Source organism: Oncorhynchus gorbuscha, linkage group LG21, assembly GCF_021184085.1.
Source record: "Oncorhynchus gorbuscha isolate QuinsamMale2020 ecotype Even-year linkage group LG21, OgorEven_v1.0, whole genome shotgun sequence".
NCBI lineage: Eukaryota > Metazoa > Chordata > Actinopteri > Salmoniformes > Salmonidae > Oncorhynchus > Oncorhynchus gorbuscha.
The window spans coordinates 15,914,773-15,935,545 of record NC_060193.1 but is presented as its reverse complement, the minus strand read 5'-3'; the positions used below and the strand labels follow the sequence as shown (position 1 = coordinate 15,935,545).

At 40.6% G+C, this 20,773-nt stretch overlaps 1 protein-coding gene across 1 annotated transcript in view; it reads right to left on the bottom strand.

Annotated features, from left to right (window-relative positions):
* Positions 1-20,773, bottom strand: part of LOC124008794 (obscurin-like) — a 77,103-nt gene that overhangs the window by 9,181 nt on the left and 47,149 nt on the right. Inside the window, exons 4-13 of the mRNA XM_046320349.1 lie at positions 19,465-19,749; positions 14,433-14,717; positions 9,728-10,012; positions 2,265-2,537; positions 1,794-2,066; positions 1,380-1,700; positions 1,008-1,286; positions 580-840; positions 173-289; positions 31-55 (exon numbers count right to left, since the gene is read on the bottom strand). Coding sequence (XP_046176305.1) covers positions 31-55; positions 173-289; positions 580-840; positions 1,008-1,286; positions 1,380-1,700; positions 1,794-2,066; positions 2,265-2,537; positions 9,728-10,012; positions 14,433-14,717; positions 19,465-19,749 — 2,404 coding nt within the window. The remainder of the gene's footprint in view (positions 1-30; positions 56-172; positions 290-579; positions 841-1,007; positions 1,287-1,379; positions 1,701-1,793; positions 2,067-2,264; positions 2,538-9,727; positions 10,013-14,432; positions 14,718-19,464; positions 19,750-20,773) is intronic.

The following is a 20,773-nucleotide window of genomic DNA, read 5'->3' as shown; positions in this document are numbered from 1 at the left end:
TCAATATGCTTGAGAGACAGGTGTACTCACCGGAATATTCTGTTGAAACAGGAACCTGTAATGACAAACACATCGTGTTATGTACTGAACCTTCTCCAACTATTTTACTTTTTATTTAGACATTTTTATCCTAAACATAATAATATTAAATGATACATTTCAAAAGTCTCACCTTTTCTGTTTTGATATCTCACCAGCAAGACCAGGAGAATGACCAGTAGAACACCAGCAAAAAGCAGACCCACAACCACTCCTACTAGGACTGATGTAGAGGATCCAGGAGCTACGACTGGAGAGAAACAGAACAACACCATCAGACTCTGTAAAATAAATAAAGTAGTTCAATTCCTGTATGGATCTGAAACTGGAGAGACTGGTGAGAGAACAGGACAGACAGAGATGATATATAGGTTTATGGTATAAAGCATGAAAATAAAGTAGGCTGGCCCGTCTTTTGACAGTTTAGTTGACAGATCATATTTTCTAGGGAAGTGTAAATCCAAAACTATTTTAACATTAATACTTAAATCACATGTTTTTAACACAGATAATAAAAAGGTAACTTCGTTGTGATCATACACATTTTGTCACCTCTCACTGTCACCCAGCTCTCTGGTGATTCTCCTTCACCAGATTTACACTTATAGAATCCTTCATCTGACTTGGATACTGTAGGGATGGTCATCTCTCCTGTGGTCTCATTCTTGATGAGTGTTCCATCTTTGTAGAAATCAGTATTGAGTTTAGGATTTGTTCCCTGATGTCTAAATGTACAGGTCAGAGTCACAGAGTCTCCTTCAGTCACAGGATGGACAGGACTCTCCAGGATCACATCACCATCTGTGTAACATAATATAAATAATACTGTCAATCTGGAGTCATCACTCACAATACATCAACATCTTATGAGCTTGTATTTATGAGATGCAGTCATTCAGTTACAGAATTGAATATATTATTACACATGTATTTATGAAAGATTAGTGAATGTTGTACAATAGATGTACCATTTACTGTGATGTTGACAGCATTACTGTACTCTCCTGATCCAGACTCACACCAGAACACTCCACTGTACCATGTTGTCAATGATCTGATGGTGCAGGTGGATTTTGTTATTGATCTCCAGGTAGAGACACACCCTGACTTCACTCTTCTCTCTCTGTATCTCTTCAGTCTCCATCCAGTAGAGTTCCCCTTCAGCTCACAGGTCAGTGAGAGAGACTTTGATGTAAAGTGTTGAGTTGTGTTGGGATTTACTGTAAGAGACGCTGAAGGCTGCAGATCTGAAACAAAGAGAGACAGTCAAACCTATAGTTATATAGACACATGAGGGTGACTTAAATATAATTCAATACCGTTTCAATGCAGTTAGTTACCTCCTGACCAGAGAAACTGAGGTTCACTGTAGAGTGTGTCATAGACTGGGTCTCCTCTCCCAGCTCGACACACATATCCTCCTGTGTGAGTAGGACCAGCAGGGATCAGAGTGTAGGAGTCTTCACTAGTCACATTGTCAGATAGGGGCTGTAGAGAGTAAGACTTGTCTGATAGGGAGGGTAACCCAGCTCTGTAGGGAACAGTCCTGTACCAGGAGAACCTCCAGCCTGTAGACGTCTTGTCAACTTCACAGCTCAGAGTCACCGAGTCTCCAGGGTTCAGCCACTGAGGAGAGATACTCAGGACAGGTTGAGGTTGATCTGTGATTTGATAGAGGACAGGTTTCAACCTTTCAGTCTTAGAAAGTATTCTAGTGAACCCAATTTATTATATACATGATTAGATAGACTTACCAGACACAGTCAGTTGTACAGCATCACTGGTCTTGGAGAACTTGTCTCCCTTTACACCCTCACAGGTATATGAACCACTGTTAGACCAGTAGACAGGACTGATTCTGTACTCAGGCTTTGTGTTAAAGGTGATCACTAACTGACTATTATTATACCATCTGTAGTTCCAGTCAGAGTCTCCTCCTCCCTGTATGTCACATCTCATAGTAACAGTCTCTCTAATGAATATCTGGGTCCAGTTAGGTTGGAGGGTCAGAACAGCAACAGGCCTCTCTGCACAGACACAACACAGACAACTGAATAAACAGTTGCACAATTTGAAATGTATTTATTTATCAATAGGTCAACTCATGAATATAGCTTCAAAATAGCTATAATTGTTGTGATACAATGAGCAGACAAAATATTATACCCAAGATTACTTTCTATCCACAATAACAGCCCTTTATCATAAAACTGTTTTAGACTCACCAGTAATGTTTATCTGGACTGGGTCACTGTACAGAGTGTAGTAGACTGGGTCTCCTCTCCCAGCTCTGCACCAGTACTGTCCTCCATCAGAGACCCTGACCCAGCTGAGTGTGTAGGAGTATCCAGAGGTTGTGGTTACTGGTGTAGAGTCTGGTCTATGTCTGTACCAGTAAATCTTCCATCCAGGAGACTCTACAGTACAGCTCAGTGTCACTCTGTCTCCTGTGAATACGTCCTCTTTGTCTGAAGTCAGTGATGTCGACGGCTGATAATCTGTTGGTATTTCAATAGGTTTGAATAGTAAGATAACAACAACAGCAACAACAACTAAAAGACTCACTATTCACAGTAACAGAGACATCATCACTAATGGATGATGATGTGGGTCTGGATCTTCTCTCTCCTCTTCTCTTTCTCTCTACATGATCATTCCTGTCTTTGTACCACTTATAGCTCCAGATACTGTCAGACTCTACTGAACACGTCAGAGTAACTGTCTCTTCAGGGAACACAGGGTTTGGCTCTACAGTTCAGATGAGCATAGTGCAATAGAGTAGGGAAGAGTTCAGTAGAGTACAGTGCAATAGAGTAGGGAAGAGTTCAGTAGAGTACAGTACAGTAGGGTACAATACAGTAGGGTACAATACAGTAGGGTACAGTTCAGTAGAGTACAGTACAATAGATTAGGGTACAGTTCAGTAGAGTACAGTACAATAGAGTAGGGTACAGTTCAGTAGAGGACAGTACAATAGAGTAGGGTACAGTTCAGTAGAGTACAGTACAATAGAGTAGGGTACAGTTCAGTAGAGTACAGTACAATAGAGTAGGGTACAGTTACAGTAGTAGGGTACAGTACAGTAGACAATACAGTAGGGTACAGTTCAGTAGAGTACAGTACAATAGATTAGGGTACAGTTCAGTAGAGTACAGTACAATAGAGTAGGGTACAGTTCAGTAGAGGACAGTACAATAGAGTAGGGTACAGTTCAGTAGAGTACAGTACAATAGAGTAGGGTACAGTTCAGTAGAGTACAGTACAATAGAGTAGGGTACAGTTCAGTAGAGTACAGTACAATAGAGTAGGGTACAGTTCAGTAGAGTACAGTACAATAGAGTAGGGTACAGTTCAGTAGAGTACAGTACAGTAGGGTAGTTCAGTAGGGTACAATAGAGTAGGGTACAGTTCAGTAGCGTAGAGTTCAGTAGAGTAGGGTACAGTTCAGTAGACAGTAGGGTACAGTTCAGTAGAGTACAATAGAGTACACAGTTCAGTAGAGTACAGTAGGGTTCAGTAGAGTACAGTACAGTTCAGTAGCGTACAGTACAATAGAGTAAGGTACAGTTCAGTAGAGTACAGTACAATAGAGTAGGGTACAGTTCAGTAGAGTACAGTACAATAGAGTAGGGTACAGTTCAGTAGCGTACAGTACAATAGAGTAGGGTACAGTTCAGTAGAGCACAGTACAATAGAGTAGGGTACAGTTCAGTAGAGTACAGTACAATAGAGTAGGGTACAGTTCAGTAGCGTACAGTACAATAGAGTAGGGTCCAGTTCAGCAGAGCACAGTGCAAAACATTCAATTAGAGTACAGTAGTGCACAGTTCAGAAGAGCACAGTGCAATAGAGTAGGGTACAATTCAGTTGAGCACAGTACAATAGAGTAGGGTACAGTACAGTGGAGCACAGTACAATAGAGTAGGGTACAGTTCAGTAGAGTAGGGTACAATTCAGTAGAGCATAGTACATACGAGTAGGGCACAGTAGAGCAGAGCACAGTGCAATAGAGTAGAGTATAGTTCAGTAGAGCACAGTACAATAGAGTAAGGTACAGTAAAGGAGAGGACAGTGCAATAGAGTAGGGTATAGTACAGTAGAGCACAGTACAATAGAGTAAGGTACAGTACAGTAGAGTACACTAGAATAGGGTAGAGTTAAGTATAGCACACTACAATAGAGTAGGGTACAGTACAGGAGAGCACAGTACAAAATAGTAGGGTATATATCAGCAGAGTACAGTACAATAGATTAGGGTACAGTTCTGTGGAGTTCAGTACAATAGAGTAGGGTAAAGTACAGTAGAGCACAGTACAATAGAGTAGGGTATAGTTCAGTAGAGCACAGTACAATAGGGTAGGGTACAGTTCAGTAGAGTACAGTACAATAGAGAAGGGTATAGTACAGTAGAGCATAGTACAATAGAGTAAGGTACAGTAAAGGAGAGCACAGTGCAATAGAGTAGAGTATAGTTCAGTAGAGCACAGTACAATAGAGTAGGGTACAGTGCAATAGAGTATGGTACAGTACAATAGAGTAGGGTACAGTACAATAGAGTAGGGCATAGTTCAGTAGAGCACAGTACAATAGAGTAAGGTACAGTAAAGGAGAGGACAGTGCAATAGGGTAGGGTATTGTTCAGTAGTGCACAGTACAATATAGTAGGGTACAGTAGTGTAGGGTACAGTAAAGTAGAGTACAGTACAATAGAGTAGGGTACAATTCAGATGAGCACAGTGCAATAGAGTAGGGTACAGTTCAGTAGAGTGCAGTACAGTGGAGCACAGTACAATAGAGTAGGGTACAGTACAATAGAGTAGGGTACAATTCAGATGAGCACAGTGCGATAGAGTAGGTTCCAGTTCCCTAGATTACAGTACAATAGAGTAGGGTACAGTTCAGTAGAGCACAGTGCAAAACATTCAATTAGAGTACAGTAGAGTACAGTTCAGAAGAGCACAGTAAAATAGAGTAGGGTACAGTAGAGTACAGTACAATAGAGTAGGGTACAGTTCAGTAGAGTACAGTACAATAGAGTAGGGTACAGTTCAGTAGAGTACAGTACAATAGAGTAGGGTACAGTTCAGTAGAGTACAGTAGAGTAGGGTATAGTAGTAGAGCACAGTACAATAGTTCAGTACAGTACAGTACACTAGAATAGGGTACAGTTAGCACAATAGAGTAGGGTACAGTTCAGTACAGTACAATAGAGTAGGGTACAGTTCAGTAGAGTACAGTACAATAGAGTAGGTACAGTACAGTACAATAGAGTAGGGAAGAGTTCAGTACAGTAGAGTAGGGTACAGTTCAGTAGAGTACAGTACAATAGAGTAGGGTACAGTTCAGTAGAGTACAGTACAATAGAGTAGGGTACAGTTCAGTAGAGTACAGTACAATAGAGTAGGGAACAGTTCAGTAGAGTACAATAGAGTACAGTTCAGTAGAGTACAGTACAATAGAGTTCAGTACAATACAGAGTAGGGTACAGTTCAGTAGTACAATAGAGTAGGGTACAGTACAATAGAGTAAGGTACAGTTCAGTAGAGTACAGTACAATAGAGTAGGGTACAGTTCAGTAGAGTACAGTACAATAGAGTAGGGTACAGTTCAGTAGCGTACAGTACAATAGAGTAGGGTACAGTTCAGTAGAGCACAGTACAATAGAGTAGGGTACAGTTCAGTAGAGTACAGTACAATAGAGTAGGGTACAGTTCAGTAGCGTACAGTACAATAGAGTAGGGTCCAGTTCAGCAGAGCACAGTGCAAAACATTCAATTAGAGTACAGTAGTGCACAGTTCAGAAGAGCACAGTGCAATAGAGTAGGGTACAATTCAGTTGAGCACAGTACAATAGAGTAGGGTACAGTACAGTGGAGCACAGTACAATAGAGTAGGGTACAGTTCAGTAGAGTAGGGTACAATTCAGTAGAGCATAGTACATACGAGTAGGGCACAGTAGAGCAGAGCACAGAGCAATAGAGTAGAGTATAGTTCAGTAGAGCACAGTACAATAGAGTAAGGTACAGTAAAGGAGAGGACAGTGCAATAGAGTAGGGTATAGTACAGTAGAGCACAGTACAATAGAGTAAGGTACAGTACAGTAGAGTACACTAGAATAGGGTAGAGTTAAGTATAGCACACTACAATAGAGTAGGGTACAGTACAGGAGAGCACAGTACAAAATAGTAGGGTATATATCAGCAGAGTACAGTACAATAGATTAGGGTACAGTTCTGTGGAGTTCAGTACAATAGAGTAGGGTAAAGTACAGTAGAGCACAGTACAATAGAGTAGGGTATAGTTCAGTAGAGCACAGTACAATAGGGTAGGGTACAGTTCAGTAGAGTACAGTACAATAGAGAAGGGTACAGTACAATAGAGTAGGGTATAGTTCAGTAGAGCACAGTACAATAGAGTAAGGTACAGTAAAGGAGAGGACAGTGCAATAGAGTAGGGTATAGTACAGTAGAGCATAGTACAATAGAGTAAGGTACAGTAAAGGAGAGCACAGTGCAATAGAGTAGAGTATAGTTCAGTAGAGCACAGTACAATAGAGTAGGGTACAGTGCAATAGAGTATGGTACAGTACAATAGAGTAGGGTACAGTACAATAGAGTAGGGCATAGTTCAGTAGAGCACAGTACAATAGAGTAAGGTACAGTAAAGGAGAGGACAGTGCAATAGGGTAGGGTATTGTTCAGTAGTGCACAGTACAATATAGTAGGGTACAGTAGTGTAGGGTACAGTAAAGTAGAGTACAGTACAATAGAGTAGGGTACAATTCAGATGAGCACAGTGCAATAGAGTAGGGTACAGTTCAGTAGAGTGCAGTACAGTGGAGCACAGTACAATAGAGTAGGGTACAGTACAATAGAGTAGGGTACAATTCAGATGAGCACAGTGCGATAGAGTAGGTTCCAGTTCCCTAGATTACAGTACAATAGAGTAGGGTACAGTTCAGTAGAGCACAGTGCAAAACATTCAATTAGAGTACAGTAGAGTACAGTTCAGAAGAGCACAGTAAAATAGAGTAGGGTACAGTGGAGTACAGTACAATAGATTAGGGTACAGTTCTGTACAGTACAATAGAGTAGGGTACAGTACAGTAGAGTACAGTAGAGTAAGGTACAGTACAGTAGATTACAATAGAGTAGGGTACAGTACAGTAGAGTACAGTACAATAGAGTAGGGTACATTTCAGTAGATTAGGGTACAGTGCAATAGAGTAGGGTACAGTACAGTTGAGCACAGTACAATAGAGTAGGGTACAGTAGAGTAGGGTACAATTCAGATGAGCACAGTGCGATAGAGTAGGTTCCAGTTCACTAGATTATAGTACAATAGAGTAGGGACCAGTTCACTAGATTACAGTACAATAGAGTAGGGTACAGTACAGTACACTAGAATAGGGTAGAGTTGGGGTAGAGCACAGTACAATAGAGTAGGGTACAGTTCAGTAGAGTAGGGTACAGTACAATAGAGTAGGGTACAGTACAATAGAGTAGGGTACAGTACAATAGAGTAGGGTATAGTAAAGTAGAGCAAAGTACAATAGAGTAAGGTACAGTAAAGGAGAGGACAGTGCAAAAGAGTAGGGTATAGTTCAGTAGAGCACAGTACAATAGAGTAGGGTACAGTAGAGTAGGGTACAGTACAATAGAGTAGGGTACAGTACAATAGAGTAAGGTACAGTACAATAGAGTAGGGTATAGTAGAGTAGGGTACAGTACAATAGAGTAAGGTACAGTACAATAGAGTAGGATACAGTACAATAGAGTAGGGTATAGTTCAGTAGAGCACAGTAGAATAGAGTAGGGTACAGTACAATAGAGTAGGGTACAGTACAATAGAGTAGGGTATAGTTCAGTAGAGCACAGTACAATAGAGTAAGGTACAGTAAAGGAGAGGACAGTGCAATAGGGTAGGGTATAGTTCAGTAGAGCACAGTACAATATAGTAGGGTACAGTAGAGTAGGGTACAGTAGAGTACAGTACAATAGAGTAGGGTACAATTCAGATGAGCACAGTGCAATAGAGTAGGTTCCAGTTCACTAGATTACAGCACAATAGAGTAGGGACCAGTTCAGTAGATTAGGGTACAGTGCAATAGAGTAGGGTACAGTACAGTTGAGCACAGTACGATAGAATACGGTACAGTAAAGCAGAGGACAGTGCAATAGAGCAGGGAACAGTTCAGTAGATTAGGGTACAGTGCAATAGAGTAGGGTACAGTACAGTTGAGCACAGTACAATAGAGTAGGGTACAATTCAGATGAGCACAGTGCAATAGAGTACAGTACAGTACAGTAGAGTACAGTACAATAGAGTAGGGTCCAGTTCAGTAGTGCACAGTGCAAAACATTCAATTAGAGTACAGTAGAGTACAGTACAATAGAGTAGGGTCCAGTTCAGTAGAGTACAGTACAATATATTAGGGTACAGTAGAGCAGAGCACAGTGCAATAGAGTAGGGTATAGTTCAGTAGAGGACAGTACAATAGAGAAGGGTACAGTACAGTAGAGTATAATAGAATAGGGTAGAGTGCAGTAGAGTACAGTACAATAGAATAGGGTATATATCAGCAGATTACAGTACAATAGATTTGGGTACAGTTCTGTGGAGTTCAGTACAATAGAGTAGGGTACAGTACAGTACAGTACAGTACCATAGAGTAGGGTACAGTTTAGTAGCGCACAGTACAATAGAGTAGGGTACAGTACAGTACAATACAATAGAGTAGGGTACAGTTCAGTAGCGCACAGTACAATAGACTAGGGTACAGTACAGTAGAGTACAATAGAGTAGGGTACAGTTCTGTGGAGTTCAGTACAATAGAGTAGGGTACAGTTCAGTAGAACACAGTACAATAGAGTAGGGTACAGTTCAGTAGAACACAGTACAATAGAGTAGGGTACATTACAGTAGAGCACAGTACAATAGAGTAGGGTACAGTTCAGTACAGTAGAGTACAATAGAGTAGGGTACAGTACAGTAGAGTAGAGTACAATAGAGTAGGGTACAGTTCTGTGGAATTCAGTACAATAGAGTAGGGTACAGTTCAGTAGAGCACAGTACAATAGAGTAGGGTACAGTTCAGTACAGTAGAGTACAATAGAGTAGGGTACAGTAGAGTACAATAGAGTAGGGTACAGTACAGTAGAGTCCAGTAGAGCAGGGTACAGTATAGAAGAGAAGTGTGTAGTAGTAGTAGTAATGTATTGGTCAAATATTTGTCAATGTTTGGGGTCTTGGAGGGTTGGAAACCCCCTGTTGTCTATACATCTTAAAACTCTACTCTTTTTCCTGAAGTGTCCACTACCCACATGGTGGTCCTCTGTAACACAGTTGGTAGATTATGGCACATGCAACATTAACATGTAGATGTGCTGCCCGTGTTTTAACAAGACACCATAATGGCACAGATACAAAGATGAAACCTCTATATAAATGTTTTCCTTTATGTTCAAACATGAAGTTTAGGAGTCAGTGTACAGGACAGACTCCTCGAAATAGAAATACAGTGTGTATATAAACAATTACTTTGTACTAAACTAATTTAACAATATGTTTGTTACTGCTTTGGAGTTTGGAGACTTCACAGAACAACACTGTCCCAATACTTTAACGAAGAATTATGACACAATATAAATAGTGTCCATCTTTATGACAAAAACAGAAAGTAACTCACCTTTTACAGTGAGAGTGACAGGATCACTTGGTTGTGAAGATATGGGTCTAGACGCTCTGTTCCCTTCACACCAGTACTGACCCTGGTCAGACTCAGCAGCTCTACTGATAGTGAAGGTGTCTCCTGTTATAGTGTGTCTGACAGACTGGGACACTACATTATAATTCCAGTCTTTGTACCACTGATAGTTCCGTCTACTGTCATACGTAACTGAACACATCAGAGTGACTGTCTCTCCAGTGAATGCAGGGTTTGGCTTCACAGTCAGAGTAGTTTTGGGAAGAGCTGTGAAAATAATGTACAAAACATTTGGATACCTGTCTGGTAATTCAGCTGATGCTGTAACATTGTGATAAAAGTATATTTGACATATGTTGACTCAATTCAGTTAGAATTCACATAAATGTATATAAAGACAAATGCAGTCAGAGCAACAATCTTTCCAAAGTATGATCTGACTTCAGTAAGTAGTACGGTAACTATTATTTTAGACATATAAACTATATATGCAAAAGTATGTGGACACGCTTTCAAATTAGTGGATTCGGCTTTTTCAGCCACATCCGTTGCTGACATGTGTATAAAATCAAGCACACAGCCATGCAATCTCCATAGACAAACATTGGCAGTAGAATGGCCTTACTGAAGAGCTCAGTGACTTTCAATGTGACACCGTCATAGGATGCCACCTGTCTAACAACTCAGTTTGTCAGATTTCTGCAATGATAGAGCTAACTGTAGTCAACTGTAAGTGCTGTTATTGTGAAGTGGAAACATCTATGAGTAACAACTTCTGCAATATGGTAGTTCACACCAGCGCACAGAACGGGATCGTCGAGTGCTGAAGTGCGGAGCACGTAAAGATTGTCTGTCCTCCATTGAAACACTAACTACTGCATTCCAAACTGCCTCTAGAAGCAAACTCAGCACAATAAATGTTTGTTGGGAGCTTCATGATATGGGTTTCCATGGCTGAGAAGCCGCACACAAGCATAAGATAACCAATACAATAGAGCAGGGAACAGTTCAGTAGATCAGGGTACAGTGCAATAGAGTAGGGTATAGTACAGTAGGGCACAGTACAATAGAGTAGGGTACAGTACAATAGAGTAGGGTACAGTACAATAGAGTAGGGTATAGTAAAGTAGAGCAAAGTACAATAGAGTAAGGTACAGTAAAGGAGAGGACAGTGCAAAAGAGTAGGGTATAGTTCAGTAGAGCACAGTACAATAGAGTAGGGTACAGTAGAGTAGGGTACAGTACAATAGAGTAGGGTACAGTACAATAGAGTAGGGTATAGTAGAGTAGGGTACAGTACAATAGAGTAGGGTATAGTAGAGTAGGGTACAGTACAATAGAGTAGGGTATAGTAGAGTAGGGTACAGTACAATAGAGTAGGGTATAGTACAATAGAGTAGGGTATAGTAGAGTAGGGTACAGTACAATAGAGTAGGGTATAGTAGAGTAGGGTACAGTACAATAGAGTAGGGTATAGTAGAGTAGGGTACAGTACAATAGAGTAGGGTATAGTAGAGTAGGGTACAGTACAATAGAGTAGGGTATAGTAGAGTAGGGTACAGTACAATAGAGTAGGGTATAGTAGAGTAGGGTACAGTACAATAGAGTAGGGTACAGTACAATAGAGTAGGGTATAGTTCAGTAAAGCACAGTACAATAGTGTAGGGTACAGTAGAGTAGGGTACAGTACAATAGAGTAGGGTACAGTACAATAGAGTAAGGTACAGTACAATAGAGTAGGGTATAGTTCAGTAAAGCACAGTACAATAGTGTAGGGTACAGTAGAGTAGGGTACAGTACAATAGAGTAGGGTACAGTACAATAGAGTAGGGTACAGTACAATAGAGTAGGGTATAGTTCATTAGAGCACAGTACAATAGAGTAGGGTACAGTAGAGTAGGGTACAGCAAAGTAGAGTACAGTACAATAGAGTAGGGTACAATTCAGATGAGCACAGTGCAATAGAGTAGGTTCCAGTTCACTAGATTACAGCACAATAGAGTAGGGACCAGTTCAGTAGATTAGGGTACAGTGCAATAGAGTAGGGTACAGTACAGTTGAGCACAGTACGATAGAGTAAGGTACAGTAAAGGAGAGGACAGTGCAATAGAGCAGGGAACAGTTCAGTAGATTAGGGTACAGTGCAATAGAGTAGGGTACAGTACAGTTGAGCACAGTACAATAGAGTAGGGTACAGTTAAGGAGAGGACAATGCAATAGAGTAGGGTATAGTTCAGTAGAGCACAGTACAATATAGTAGGGTACAGTAGAGTAGGGTACAGTAAAGTAGAGTACAGTACAATAGAGTAGGTTCCAAATCACTAGATTACAGTACAATAGAGTAGGGTCCAGTTCAGCAGAGCACAGTGCAAAACATTCAATTAGAGTACAGTAGAGCACAGTTCAGAAGAGCACAGTGCAATAGAGTAGGGTACAATTCAGTTGAGCACAGTACAATAGAGTAGGGCACAGTAGAGCAGAGCACAGTGCAATAGAGTAGAGTATAGTTTAGTAGAGTACAGTACAATAGAGTAGGGCACAGTAGAGCAGAGCACAGTGCAATAGAGTAGAGTATAGTTCAGTAGAGCACAGTACAATAGAGTAGGGTACAGTACAGTAGAGTACACTAGAATAGGGAAGAGTTCAGTAGACCACAGTACAATAGAGTAGGGCATAGTAGAGCAGAGCACAGTACAATAGAGTAGGGTACAGTACAGTAGAGTACAATAGAGTAGGGTATAGTTCAGTAGAGCACAGTACATTATAGTAGGTTACAGTAGTGTAGGGTACAGTAAAGTAGAGTACAGTACAATAGAGTAGGGTACAATTCAGATTAACACAGTGCAATAGAGTAGGTTCCACTTCAGTAGAGTACAGTACAATAGAGTAGGGTCCAGTTCAGTAGAGCACAGTGCAAAACATTCAATTAGAGTACAGTAGAGTACAGTTCAGAGGAGCACAGTACAATAGAGTAGGGTACAGTACAGTGGATCACAGTACAAAAGAGTAGGGCACAGAAGATTAGAGCACAGTGCAATAGAGTAGGGTATAGTTCAGTAGATCACAGTACAATAGAGTAAGGTACAGTAAAGGAGAGGACAGTGCAATAGAGTAGGGTAAAGTACAGTAGAGCACCGTACAATAGAGTAAGGTACAGTAAAGGAGAGGACAGTGCAATAGTGTAGGGTATAGTACAGTAGAGCACAGTACAATAGAGTAAGGTACAGTACAGTAGAGTACACTAGAATAGGGTAGAGTTAAGTATAGCACACTACAATAGAGTAGGGTACAGTACAGGAGAGCACAGTACCAAATAGTAGGGTATATATCAGCAGAGTACAGTACAATAGATTAGGGTACAGTTCTGTGGAGTTCAGTACAATAGAGTAGGGTAAAGTACAGTAGAGCACAGTACAATAGAGTAGGGTATAGTTCAGTAGAGCACAGTACAATGGGGTAGGGTACAGTTCAGTAGAGTACAGTACAATAGAGTAGGGTACAGTACAATAGAGTAGGGTAAAGTTCAGTAGAGCACAGTACAATAGAGTAAGGTACAGTAAAGGAGAGGACAGTGCAATAGAGTAGGGTATAGTACAGTAGAGCACAGTACAATAGAGTAAGGTACAGTAAAGGAGAGCACAGTGCAATAGAGTAAGTTACAGTTCCATAGAGTAGGGTACAGTACAATAGAGTAGAGTATAGTTCAGTAGAGCAGGGTATAGTTCAGTAGAGCACAGTACAATAGAGTAAGGTACAGTAAAGGAGAGGCCCTTGCAATAGAGTAGGGTATAGTTCAGTAGAGCACAGTACAATAGAGTAGGGTACAGTACAATAGAGTAGGGTACAGTTCAGTAGAACACAGTACAATAGAGTAGGGTACAGTTCAGTAGAACACAGTACAATAGAGTAGGGTACATTACAGTAGAGCACAGTACAATAGAGTAGGGTACAGTTCAGTACAGTAGAGTACAATAGAGTAGGGTACAGTACAGTAGAGTAGAGTACAATAGAGTAGGGTACAGTTCTGTGGAATTCAGTACAATAGAGTAGGGTACAGTTCAGTAGAGCACAGTACAATAGAGTAGGGTACAGTTCAGTACAGTAGAGTACAATAGAGTAGGGTACAGTAGAGTACAATAGAGTAGGGTACAGTACAGTAGAGTCCAGTAGAGCAGGGTACAGTATAGAAGAGAAGTGTGTAGTAGTAGTAGTAATGTATTGGTCAAATATTTGTCAATGTTTGGGGTCTTGGAGGGTTGGAAACCCCTGTTGTCTATACATCTCAAAACTCTACTCTTTTTCCTGAAGTGTCCACTACCCACATGGTGGTCCTCTGTAACACAGTTGGTAGATTATGGCACATGCAACATTAACATGTAGATGTGCTGCCCGTGTTTTAACAAGACACCATAATGGCACAGATACAAAGATGAAACCTCTATATAAATGTTTTCCTTTATGTTCAAACATGAAGTTTAGGAGTCAGTGTACAGGACAGACTCCTCGCAATAGAAATACAGTGTGTATATAAACAATTACTTTGTACTAAACTAATTTAACAATATGTTTGTTACTGCTTTGGAGTTTGGAGACTTCACAGAACAACACTGTCCCAATACTTTAACGAAGAATTATGACACAATATAAATAGTGTCCATCTTTATGACAAAAACAGAAAGTAACTCACCTTTTACAGTGAGAGTGACAGGATCACTTGGTTGTGAAGATATGGGTCTAGACGCTCTGTTCCCTTCACACCAGTACTGACCCTGGTCAGACTCAGCAGCTCTACTGATAGTGAAGGTGTCTCCTGTTATAGTGTGTCTGACAGACTGGGACACTACATTATAATTCCAGTCTTTGTACCACTGATAGTTCCGTCTACTGTCATACGTAACTGAACACATCAGAGTGACTGTCTCTCCAGTGAATGCAGGGTTTGGCTTCACAGTCAGAGTAGTTTTGGGAAGAGCTGTGAAAATAATGTACAAAACATTTGGATACCTGTCTGGTAATTCAGCTGATGCTGTAACATTGTGATAAAAGTATATTTGACATATGTTGACTCAATTCAGTTAGAATTCACATAAATGTATATAAAGACAAATGCAGTCAGAGCAACAATCTTTCCAAAGTATGATCTGACTTCAGTAAGTAGTACGGTAACTATTATTTTAGACATATAAACTATATATGCAAAAGTATGTGGACACGCTTTCAAATTAGTGGATTCGGCTTTTTCAGCCACATCCGTTGCTGACATGTGTATAAAATCAAGCACACAGCCATGCAATCTCCATAGACAAACATTGGCAGTAGAATGGCCTTACTGAAGAGCTCAGTGACTTTCAATGTGACACCGTCATAGGATGCCACCTGTCTAACAACTCAGTTTGTCAGATTTCTGCAATGATAGAGCTAACTGTAGTCAACTGTAAGTGCTGTTATTGTGAAGTGGAAACATCTATGAGTAACAACTTCTGCAATATGGTAGTTCACACCAGCGCACAGAACGGGATCGTCGAGTGCTGAAGTGCGGAGCACGTAAAGATTGTCTGTCCTCCATTGAAACACTAACTACTGCATTCCAAACTGCCTCTAGAAGCAAACTCAGCACAATAAATGTTTGTTGGGAGCTTCATGATATGGGTTTCCATGGCTGAGAAGCCGCACACAAGCATAAGATAACCAATACAATAGAGCAGGGAACAGTTCAGTAGATCAGGGTACAGTGCAATAGAGTAGGGTATAGTACAGTAGGGCACAGTACAATAGAGTAGGGTACAGTACAATAGAGTAGGGTACAGTACAATAGAGTAGGGTATAGTAAAGTAGAGCAAAGTACAATAGAGTAAGGTACAGTAAAGGAGAGGACAGTGCAAAAGAGTAGGGTATAGTTCAGTAGAGCACAGTACAATAGAGTAGGGTACAGTAGAGTAGGGTACAGTACAATAGAGTATGGTACAGTACAATAGAGTAGGGTATAGTAGAGTAGGGTACAGTACAATAGAGTAAGGTACAGTACAATATAGTAGGGTATAGTAGAGTAGGGTACAGTACAATAGAGTAGGGTACAGTAGAGTAGGGTACAGTACAATAGAGTAGGGTACAGTACAATAGAGTAGGGTATAGTAGAGTAGGGTACAGTACAATAGAGTAGGGTATAGTAGAGTAGGGTACAGTACAATAGAGTAGGGTATAGTAGAGTAGGGTACAGTACAATAGAGTAGGGTATAGTACAATAGAGTAGGGTATAGTAGAGTAGGGTATAGTACAATAGAGTAGGGTATAGTAGAGTAGGGTACAGTACAATAGAGTAGGGTATAGTAGAGTAGGGTACAGTACAATAGAGTAGGGTATAGTAGAGTAGGGTACAGTACAATAGAGAGTAGGGTATAGTAGAGTAGGGTACAGTACAATAGAGTAGGGTATAGTAGAGTAGGGTACAGTACAATAGAGTAGGGTATAGTAGAGTAGGGTACAGTACAATAGAGTAGGGTATAGTAGAGTAGGGTACAGTACAATAGAGTAGGGTACAGTACAATAGAGTAGGGTATAGTTCAGTAAAGCACAGTACAATAGTGTAGGGTACAGTAGAGTAGGGTACAGTACAATAGAGTATGGTACAGTACAATAGAGTAGGGTACAGTACAATAGAGTAGGGTATAGTTCAGTAAAGCACAGTACAATAGTGTAGGGTACAGTAGAGTAGGGTACAGTACAATAGAGTAGGGTACAGTACAATAGAGTAAGGTACAGTACAATAGAGTAGGGTATAGTTCAGTAAAGCACAGTACAATAGTGTAGGGTACAGTAGAGTAGGGTACAGTACAATAGAGTAGGGTACAGTACAATAGAGTAGGGTACAGTACAATAGAGTAGGGTATAGTTCATTAGAGCACAGTACAATAGAGTAGGGTACAGTAGAGTAGGGTACAGCAAAGTAGAGTACAGTACAATAGAGTAGGGTACAATTCAGATGAGCACAGTGCAATAGAGTAGGTTCCAGTTCACTAGATTACAGCACAATAGAGTAGGGACCAGTTCAGTAGATTAGGGTACAGTGCAATAGAGTAGGGTACAGTACAGTTGAGCACAGTACGATAGAGTAAGGTACAGTAAAGGAGAGGACAGTGCAATAGAGCAGGGAACAGTTCAGTAGATTAGGGTACAGTGCAATAGAGTAGGGTACAGTACAGTTGAGCACAGTACAATAGAGTAGGGTACAGTTAAGGAGAGGACAGTGCAATAGAGTAGGGTATAGTTCAGTAGAGCACAGTACAATATAGTAGGGTACAGTAGAGTAGGGTACAGTAAAGTAGAGTACAGTACAATAGAGTAGGTTCCAAATCACTAGATTACAGTACAATAGAGTAGGGTCCAGTTCAGCAGAGCACAGTGCAAAACATTCAATTAGAGTACAGTAGAGCACAGTTCAGAAGAGCACAGTGCAATAGAGTAGGGTACAATTCAGTTGAGCACAGTACAATAGAGTAGGGCACAGTAGAGCAGAGCACAGTGCAATAGAGTAGAGTATAGTTTAGTAGAGTACAGTACAATAGAGTAGGGCACAGTAGAGCAGAGCACAGTGCAATAGAGTAGAGTATAGTTCAGTAGAGCACAGTACAATAGAGTAGGGTACAGTACAGTAGAGTACACTAGAATAGGGAAGAGTTCAGTAGACCACAGTACAATAGAGTAGGGCATAGTAGAGCAGAGCACAGTACAATAGAGTAGGGTACAGTACAGTAGAGTACAATAGAGTAGGGTATAGTTCAGTAGAGCACAGTACATTATAGTAGGTTACAGTAGTGTAGGGTACAGTAAAGTAGAGTACAGTACAATAGAGTAGGGTACAATTCAGATTAGCACAGTGCAATAGAGTAGGTTCCACTTCAGTAGAGTACAGTACAATAGAGTAGGGTCCAGTTCAGTAGAGCACAGTGCAAAACATTCAATTAGAGTACAGTAGAGTACAGTTCAGAGGAGCACAGTACAATAGAGTAGGGTACAGTACAGTGGAGCACAGTACAAAAGAGTAGGGCACAGAAGATTAGAGCACAGTGCAATAGAGTAGGGTATAGTTCAGTAGAGCACAGTACAATAGAGTAAGGTACAGTAAAGGAGAGGACAGTGCAATAGAGTAGGGTAAAGTACAGTAGAGCACCGTACAATAGAGTAAGGTACAGTAAAGGAGAGGACAGTGCAATAGTGTAGGGTATAGTACAGTAGAGCACAGTACAATAGAGTAAGGTACAGTACAGTAGAGTACACTAGAATAGGGTAGAGTTAAGTATAGCACACTACAATAGAGTAGGGTACAGTACAGGAGAGCACAGTACCAAATAGTAGGGTATATATCAGCAGAGTACAGTACAATAGATTAGGGTACAGTTCTGTGGAGTTCAGTACAATAGAGTAGGGTAAAGTACAGTAGAGCACAGTACAATAGAGTAGGGTATAGTTCAGTAGAGCACAGTACAATGGGGTAGGGTACAGTTCAGTAGAGTACAGTACAATAGAGTAGGGTACAGTACAATAGAGTAGGGTAAAGTTCAGTAGAGCACAGTACAATAGAGTAAGGTACAGTAAAGGAGAGGACAGTGCAATAGAGTAGGGTATAGTACAGTAGAGCACAGTACAATAGAGTAAGGTACAGTAAAGGAGAGCACAGTGCAATAGAGTAAGGTACAGTTCCATAGAGTAGGGTACAGTACAATAGAGTAGAGTATAGTTCAGTAGAGCAGGGTATAGTTCAGTAGAGCACAGTACAATAGAGTAAGGTACAGTAAAGGAGAGGCCCTTGCAATAGAGTAGGGTATAGTTCAGTAGAGCACAGTACAATAGAGTAGGGTACAGTACAATAGAGTAGGGTACAGTTCAGTAGAACACAGTACAATAGAGTAGGGTACAGTTCAGTAGAACACAGTACAATAGAGTAGGGTACATTACAGTAGAGCACAGTACAATAGAGTAGGGTACAGTTCAGTACAGTAGAGTACAATAGAGTAGGGTACAGTACAGTAGAGTAGAGTACAATAGAGTAGGGTACAGTTCTGTGGAATTCAGTACAATAGAGTAGGGTACAGTTCAGTAGAGCACAGTACAATAGAGTAGGGTACAGTTCAGTACAGTAGAGTACAATAGAGTAGGGTACAGTAGAGTACAATAGAGTAGGGTACAGTACAGTAGAGTCCAGTAGAGCAGGGTACAGTATAGAAGAGAAGTGTGTAGTAGTAGTAGTAATGTATTGGTCAAATATTTGTCAATGTTTGGGGTCTTGGAGGGTTGGAAACCCCTGTTGTCTATACATCTCAAAACTCTACTCTTTTTCCTGAAGTGTCCACTACCCACATGGTGGTCCTCTGTAACACAGTTGGTAGATTATGGCACATGCAACATTAACATGTAGATGTGCTGCCCGTGTTTTAACAAGACACCATAATGGCACAGATACAAAGATGAAACCTCTATATAAATGTTTTCCTTTATGTTCAAACATGAAGTTTAGGAGTCAGTGTACAGGACAGACTCCTCGCAATAGAAATACAGTGTGTATATAAACAATTACTTTGTACTAAACTAATTTAACAATATGTTTGTTACTGCTTTGGAGTTTGGAGACTTCACAGAACAACACTGTCCCAATACTTTAACGAAGAATTATGACACAATATAAATAGTGTCCATCTTTATGACAAAAACAGAAAGTAACTCACCTTTTACAGTGAGAGTGACAGGATCACTTGGTTGTGAAGATATGGGTCTAGACGCTCTGTTCCCTTCACACCAGTACTGACCCTGGTCAGACTCAGCAGCTCTACTGATAGTGAAGGTGTCTCCTGTTATAGTGTGTCTGACAGACTGGGACACTACATTATAATTCCAGTCTTTGTACCACTGATAGTTCCGTCTACTGTCATACGTAACTGAACACATCAGAGTGACTGTCTCTCCAGTGAATGCAGGGTTTGGCTTCACAGTCAGAGTAGTTTTGGGAAGAGCTGTGAAAATAATGTACAAAACATTTGGATACCTGTCTGGTAATTCAGCTGATGCTGTAACATTGTGATAAAAGTATATTTGACATATGTTGACTCAATTCAGTTAGAATTCACATAAATGTATATAAAGACAAATGCAGTCAGAGCAACAATCTTTCCAAAGTATGATCTGACTTCAGTAAGTAGTACGGTAACTATTATTTTAGACATATAAACTATATATGCAAAAGTATGTGGACACGCTTTCAAATTAGTGGATTCGGCTTTTTCAGCCACATCCGTTGCTGACATGTGTATAAAATCAAGCACACAGCCATGCAATCTCCATAGACAAACATTGGCAGTAGAATGGCCTTACTGAAGAGCTCAGTGACTTTCAATGTGACACCGTCATAGGATGCCACCTGTCTAACAACTCAGTTTGTCAGATTTCTGCAATGATAGAGCTAACTGTAGTCAACTGTAAGTGCTGTTATTGTGAAGTGGAAACATCTATGAGTAACAACTTCTGCAATATGGTAGTTCACACCAGCGCACAGAACGGGATCGTCGAGTGCTGAAGTGCGGAGCACGTAAAGATTGTCTGTCCTCCATTGAAACACTAACTACTGCATTCCAAACTGCCTCTAGAAGCAAACTCAGCACAATAAATGTTTGTTGGGAGCTTCATGATATGGGTTTCCATGGCTGAGAAGCCGCACACAAGCATAAGATAACCAATACAATAGAGCAGGGAACAGTTCAGTAGATCAGGGTACAGTGCAATAGAGTAGGGTATAGTACAGTAGGGCACAGTACAATAGAGTAGGGTACAGTACAATAGAGTAGGGTACAGTACAATAGAGTAGGGTATAGTAAAGTAGAGCAAAGTACAATAGAGTAAGGTACAGTAAAGGAGAGGACAGTGCAAAAGAGTAGGGTATAGTTCAGTAGAGCACAGTACAATAGAGTAGGGTACAGTAGAGTAGGGTACAGTACAATAGAGTATGGTACAGTACAATAGAGTAGGGTATAGTAGAGTAGG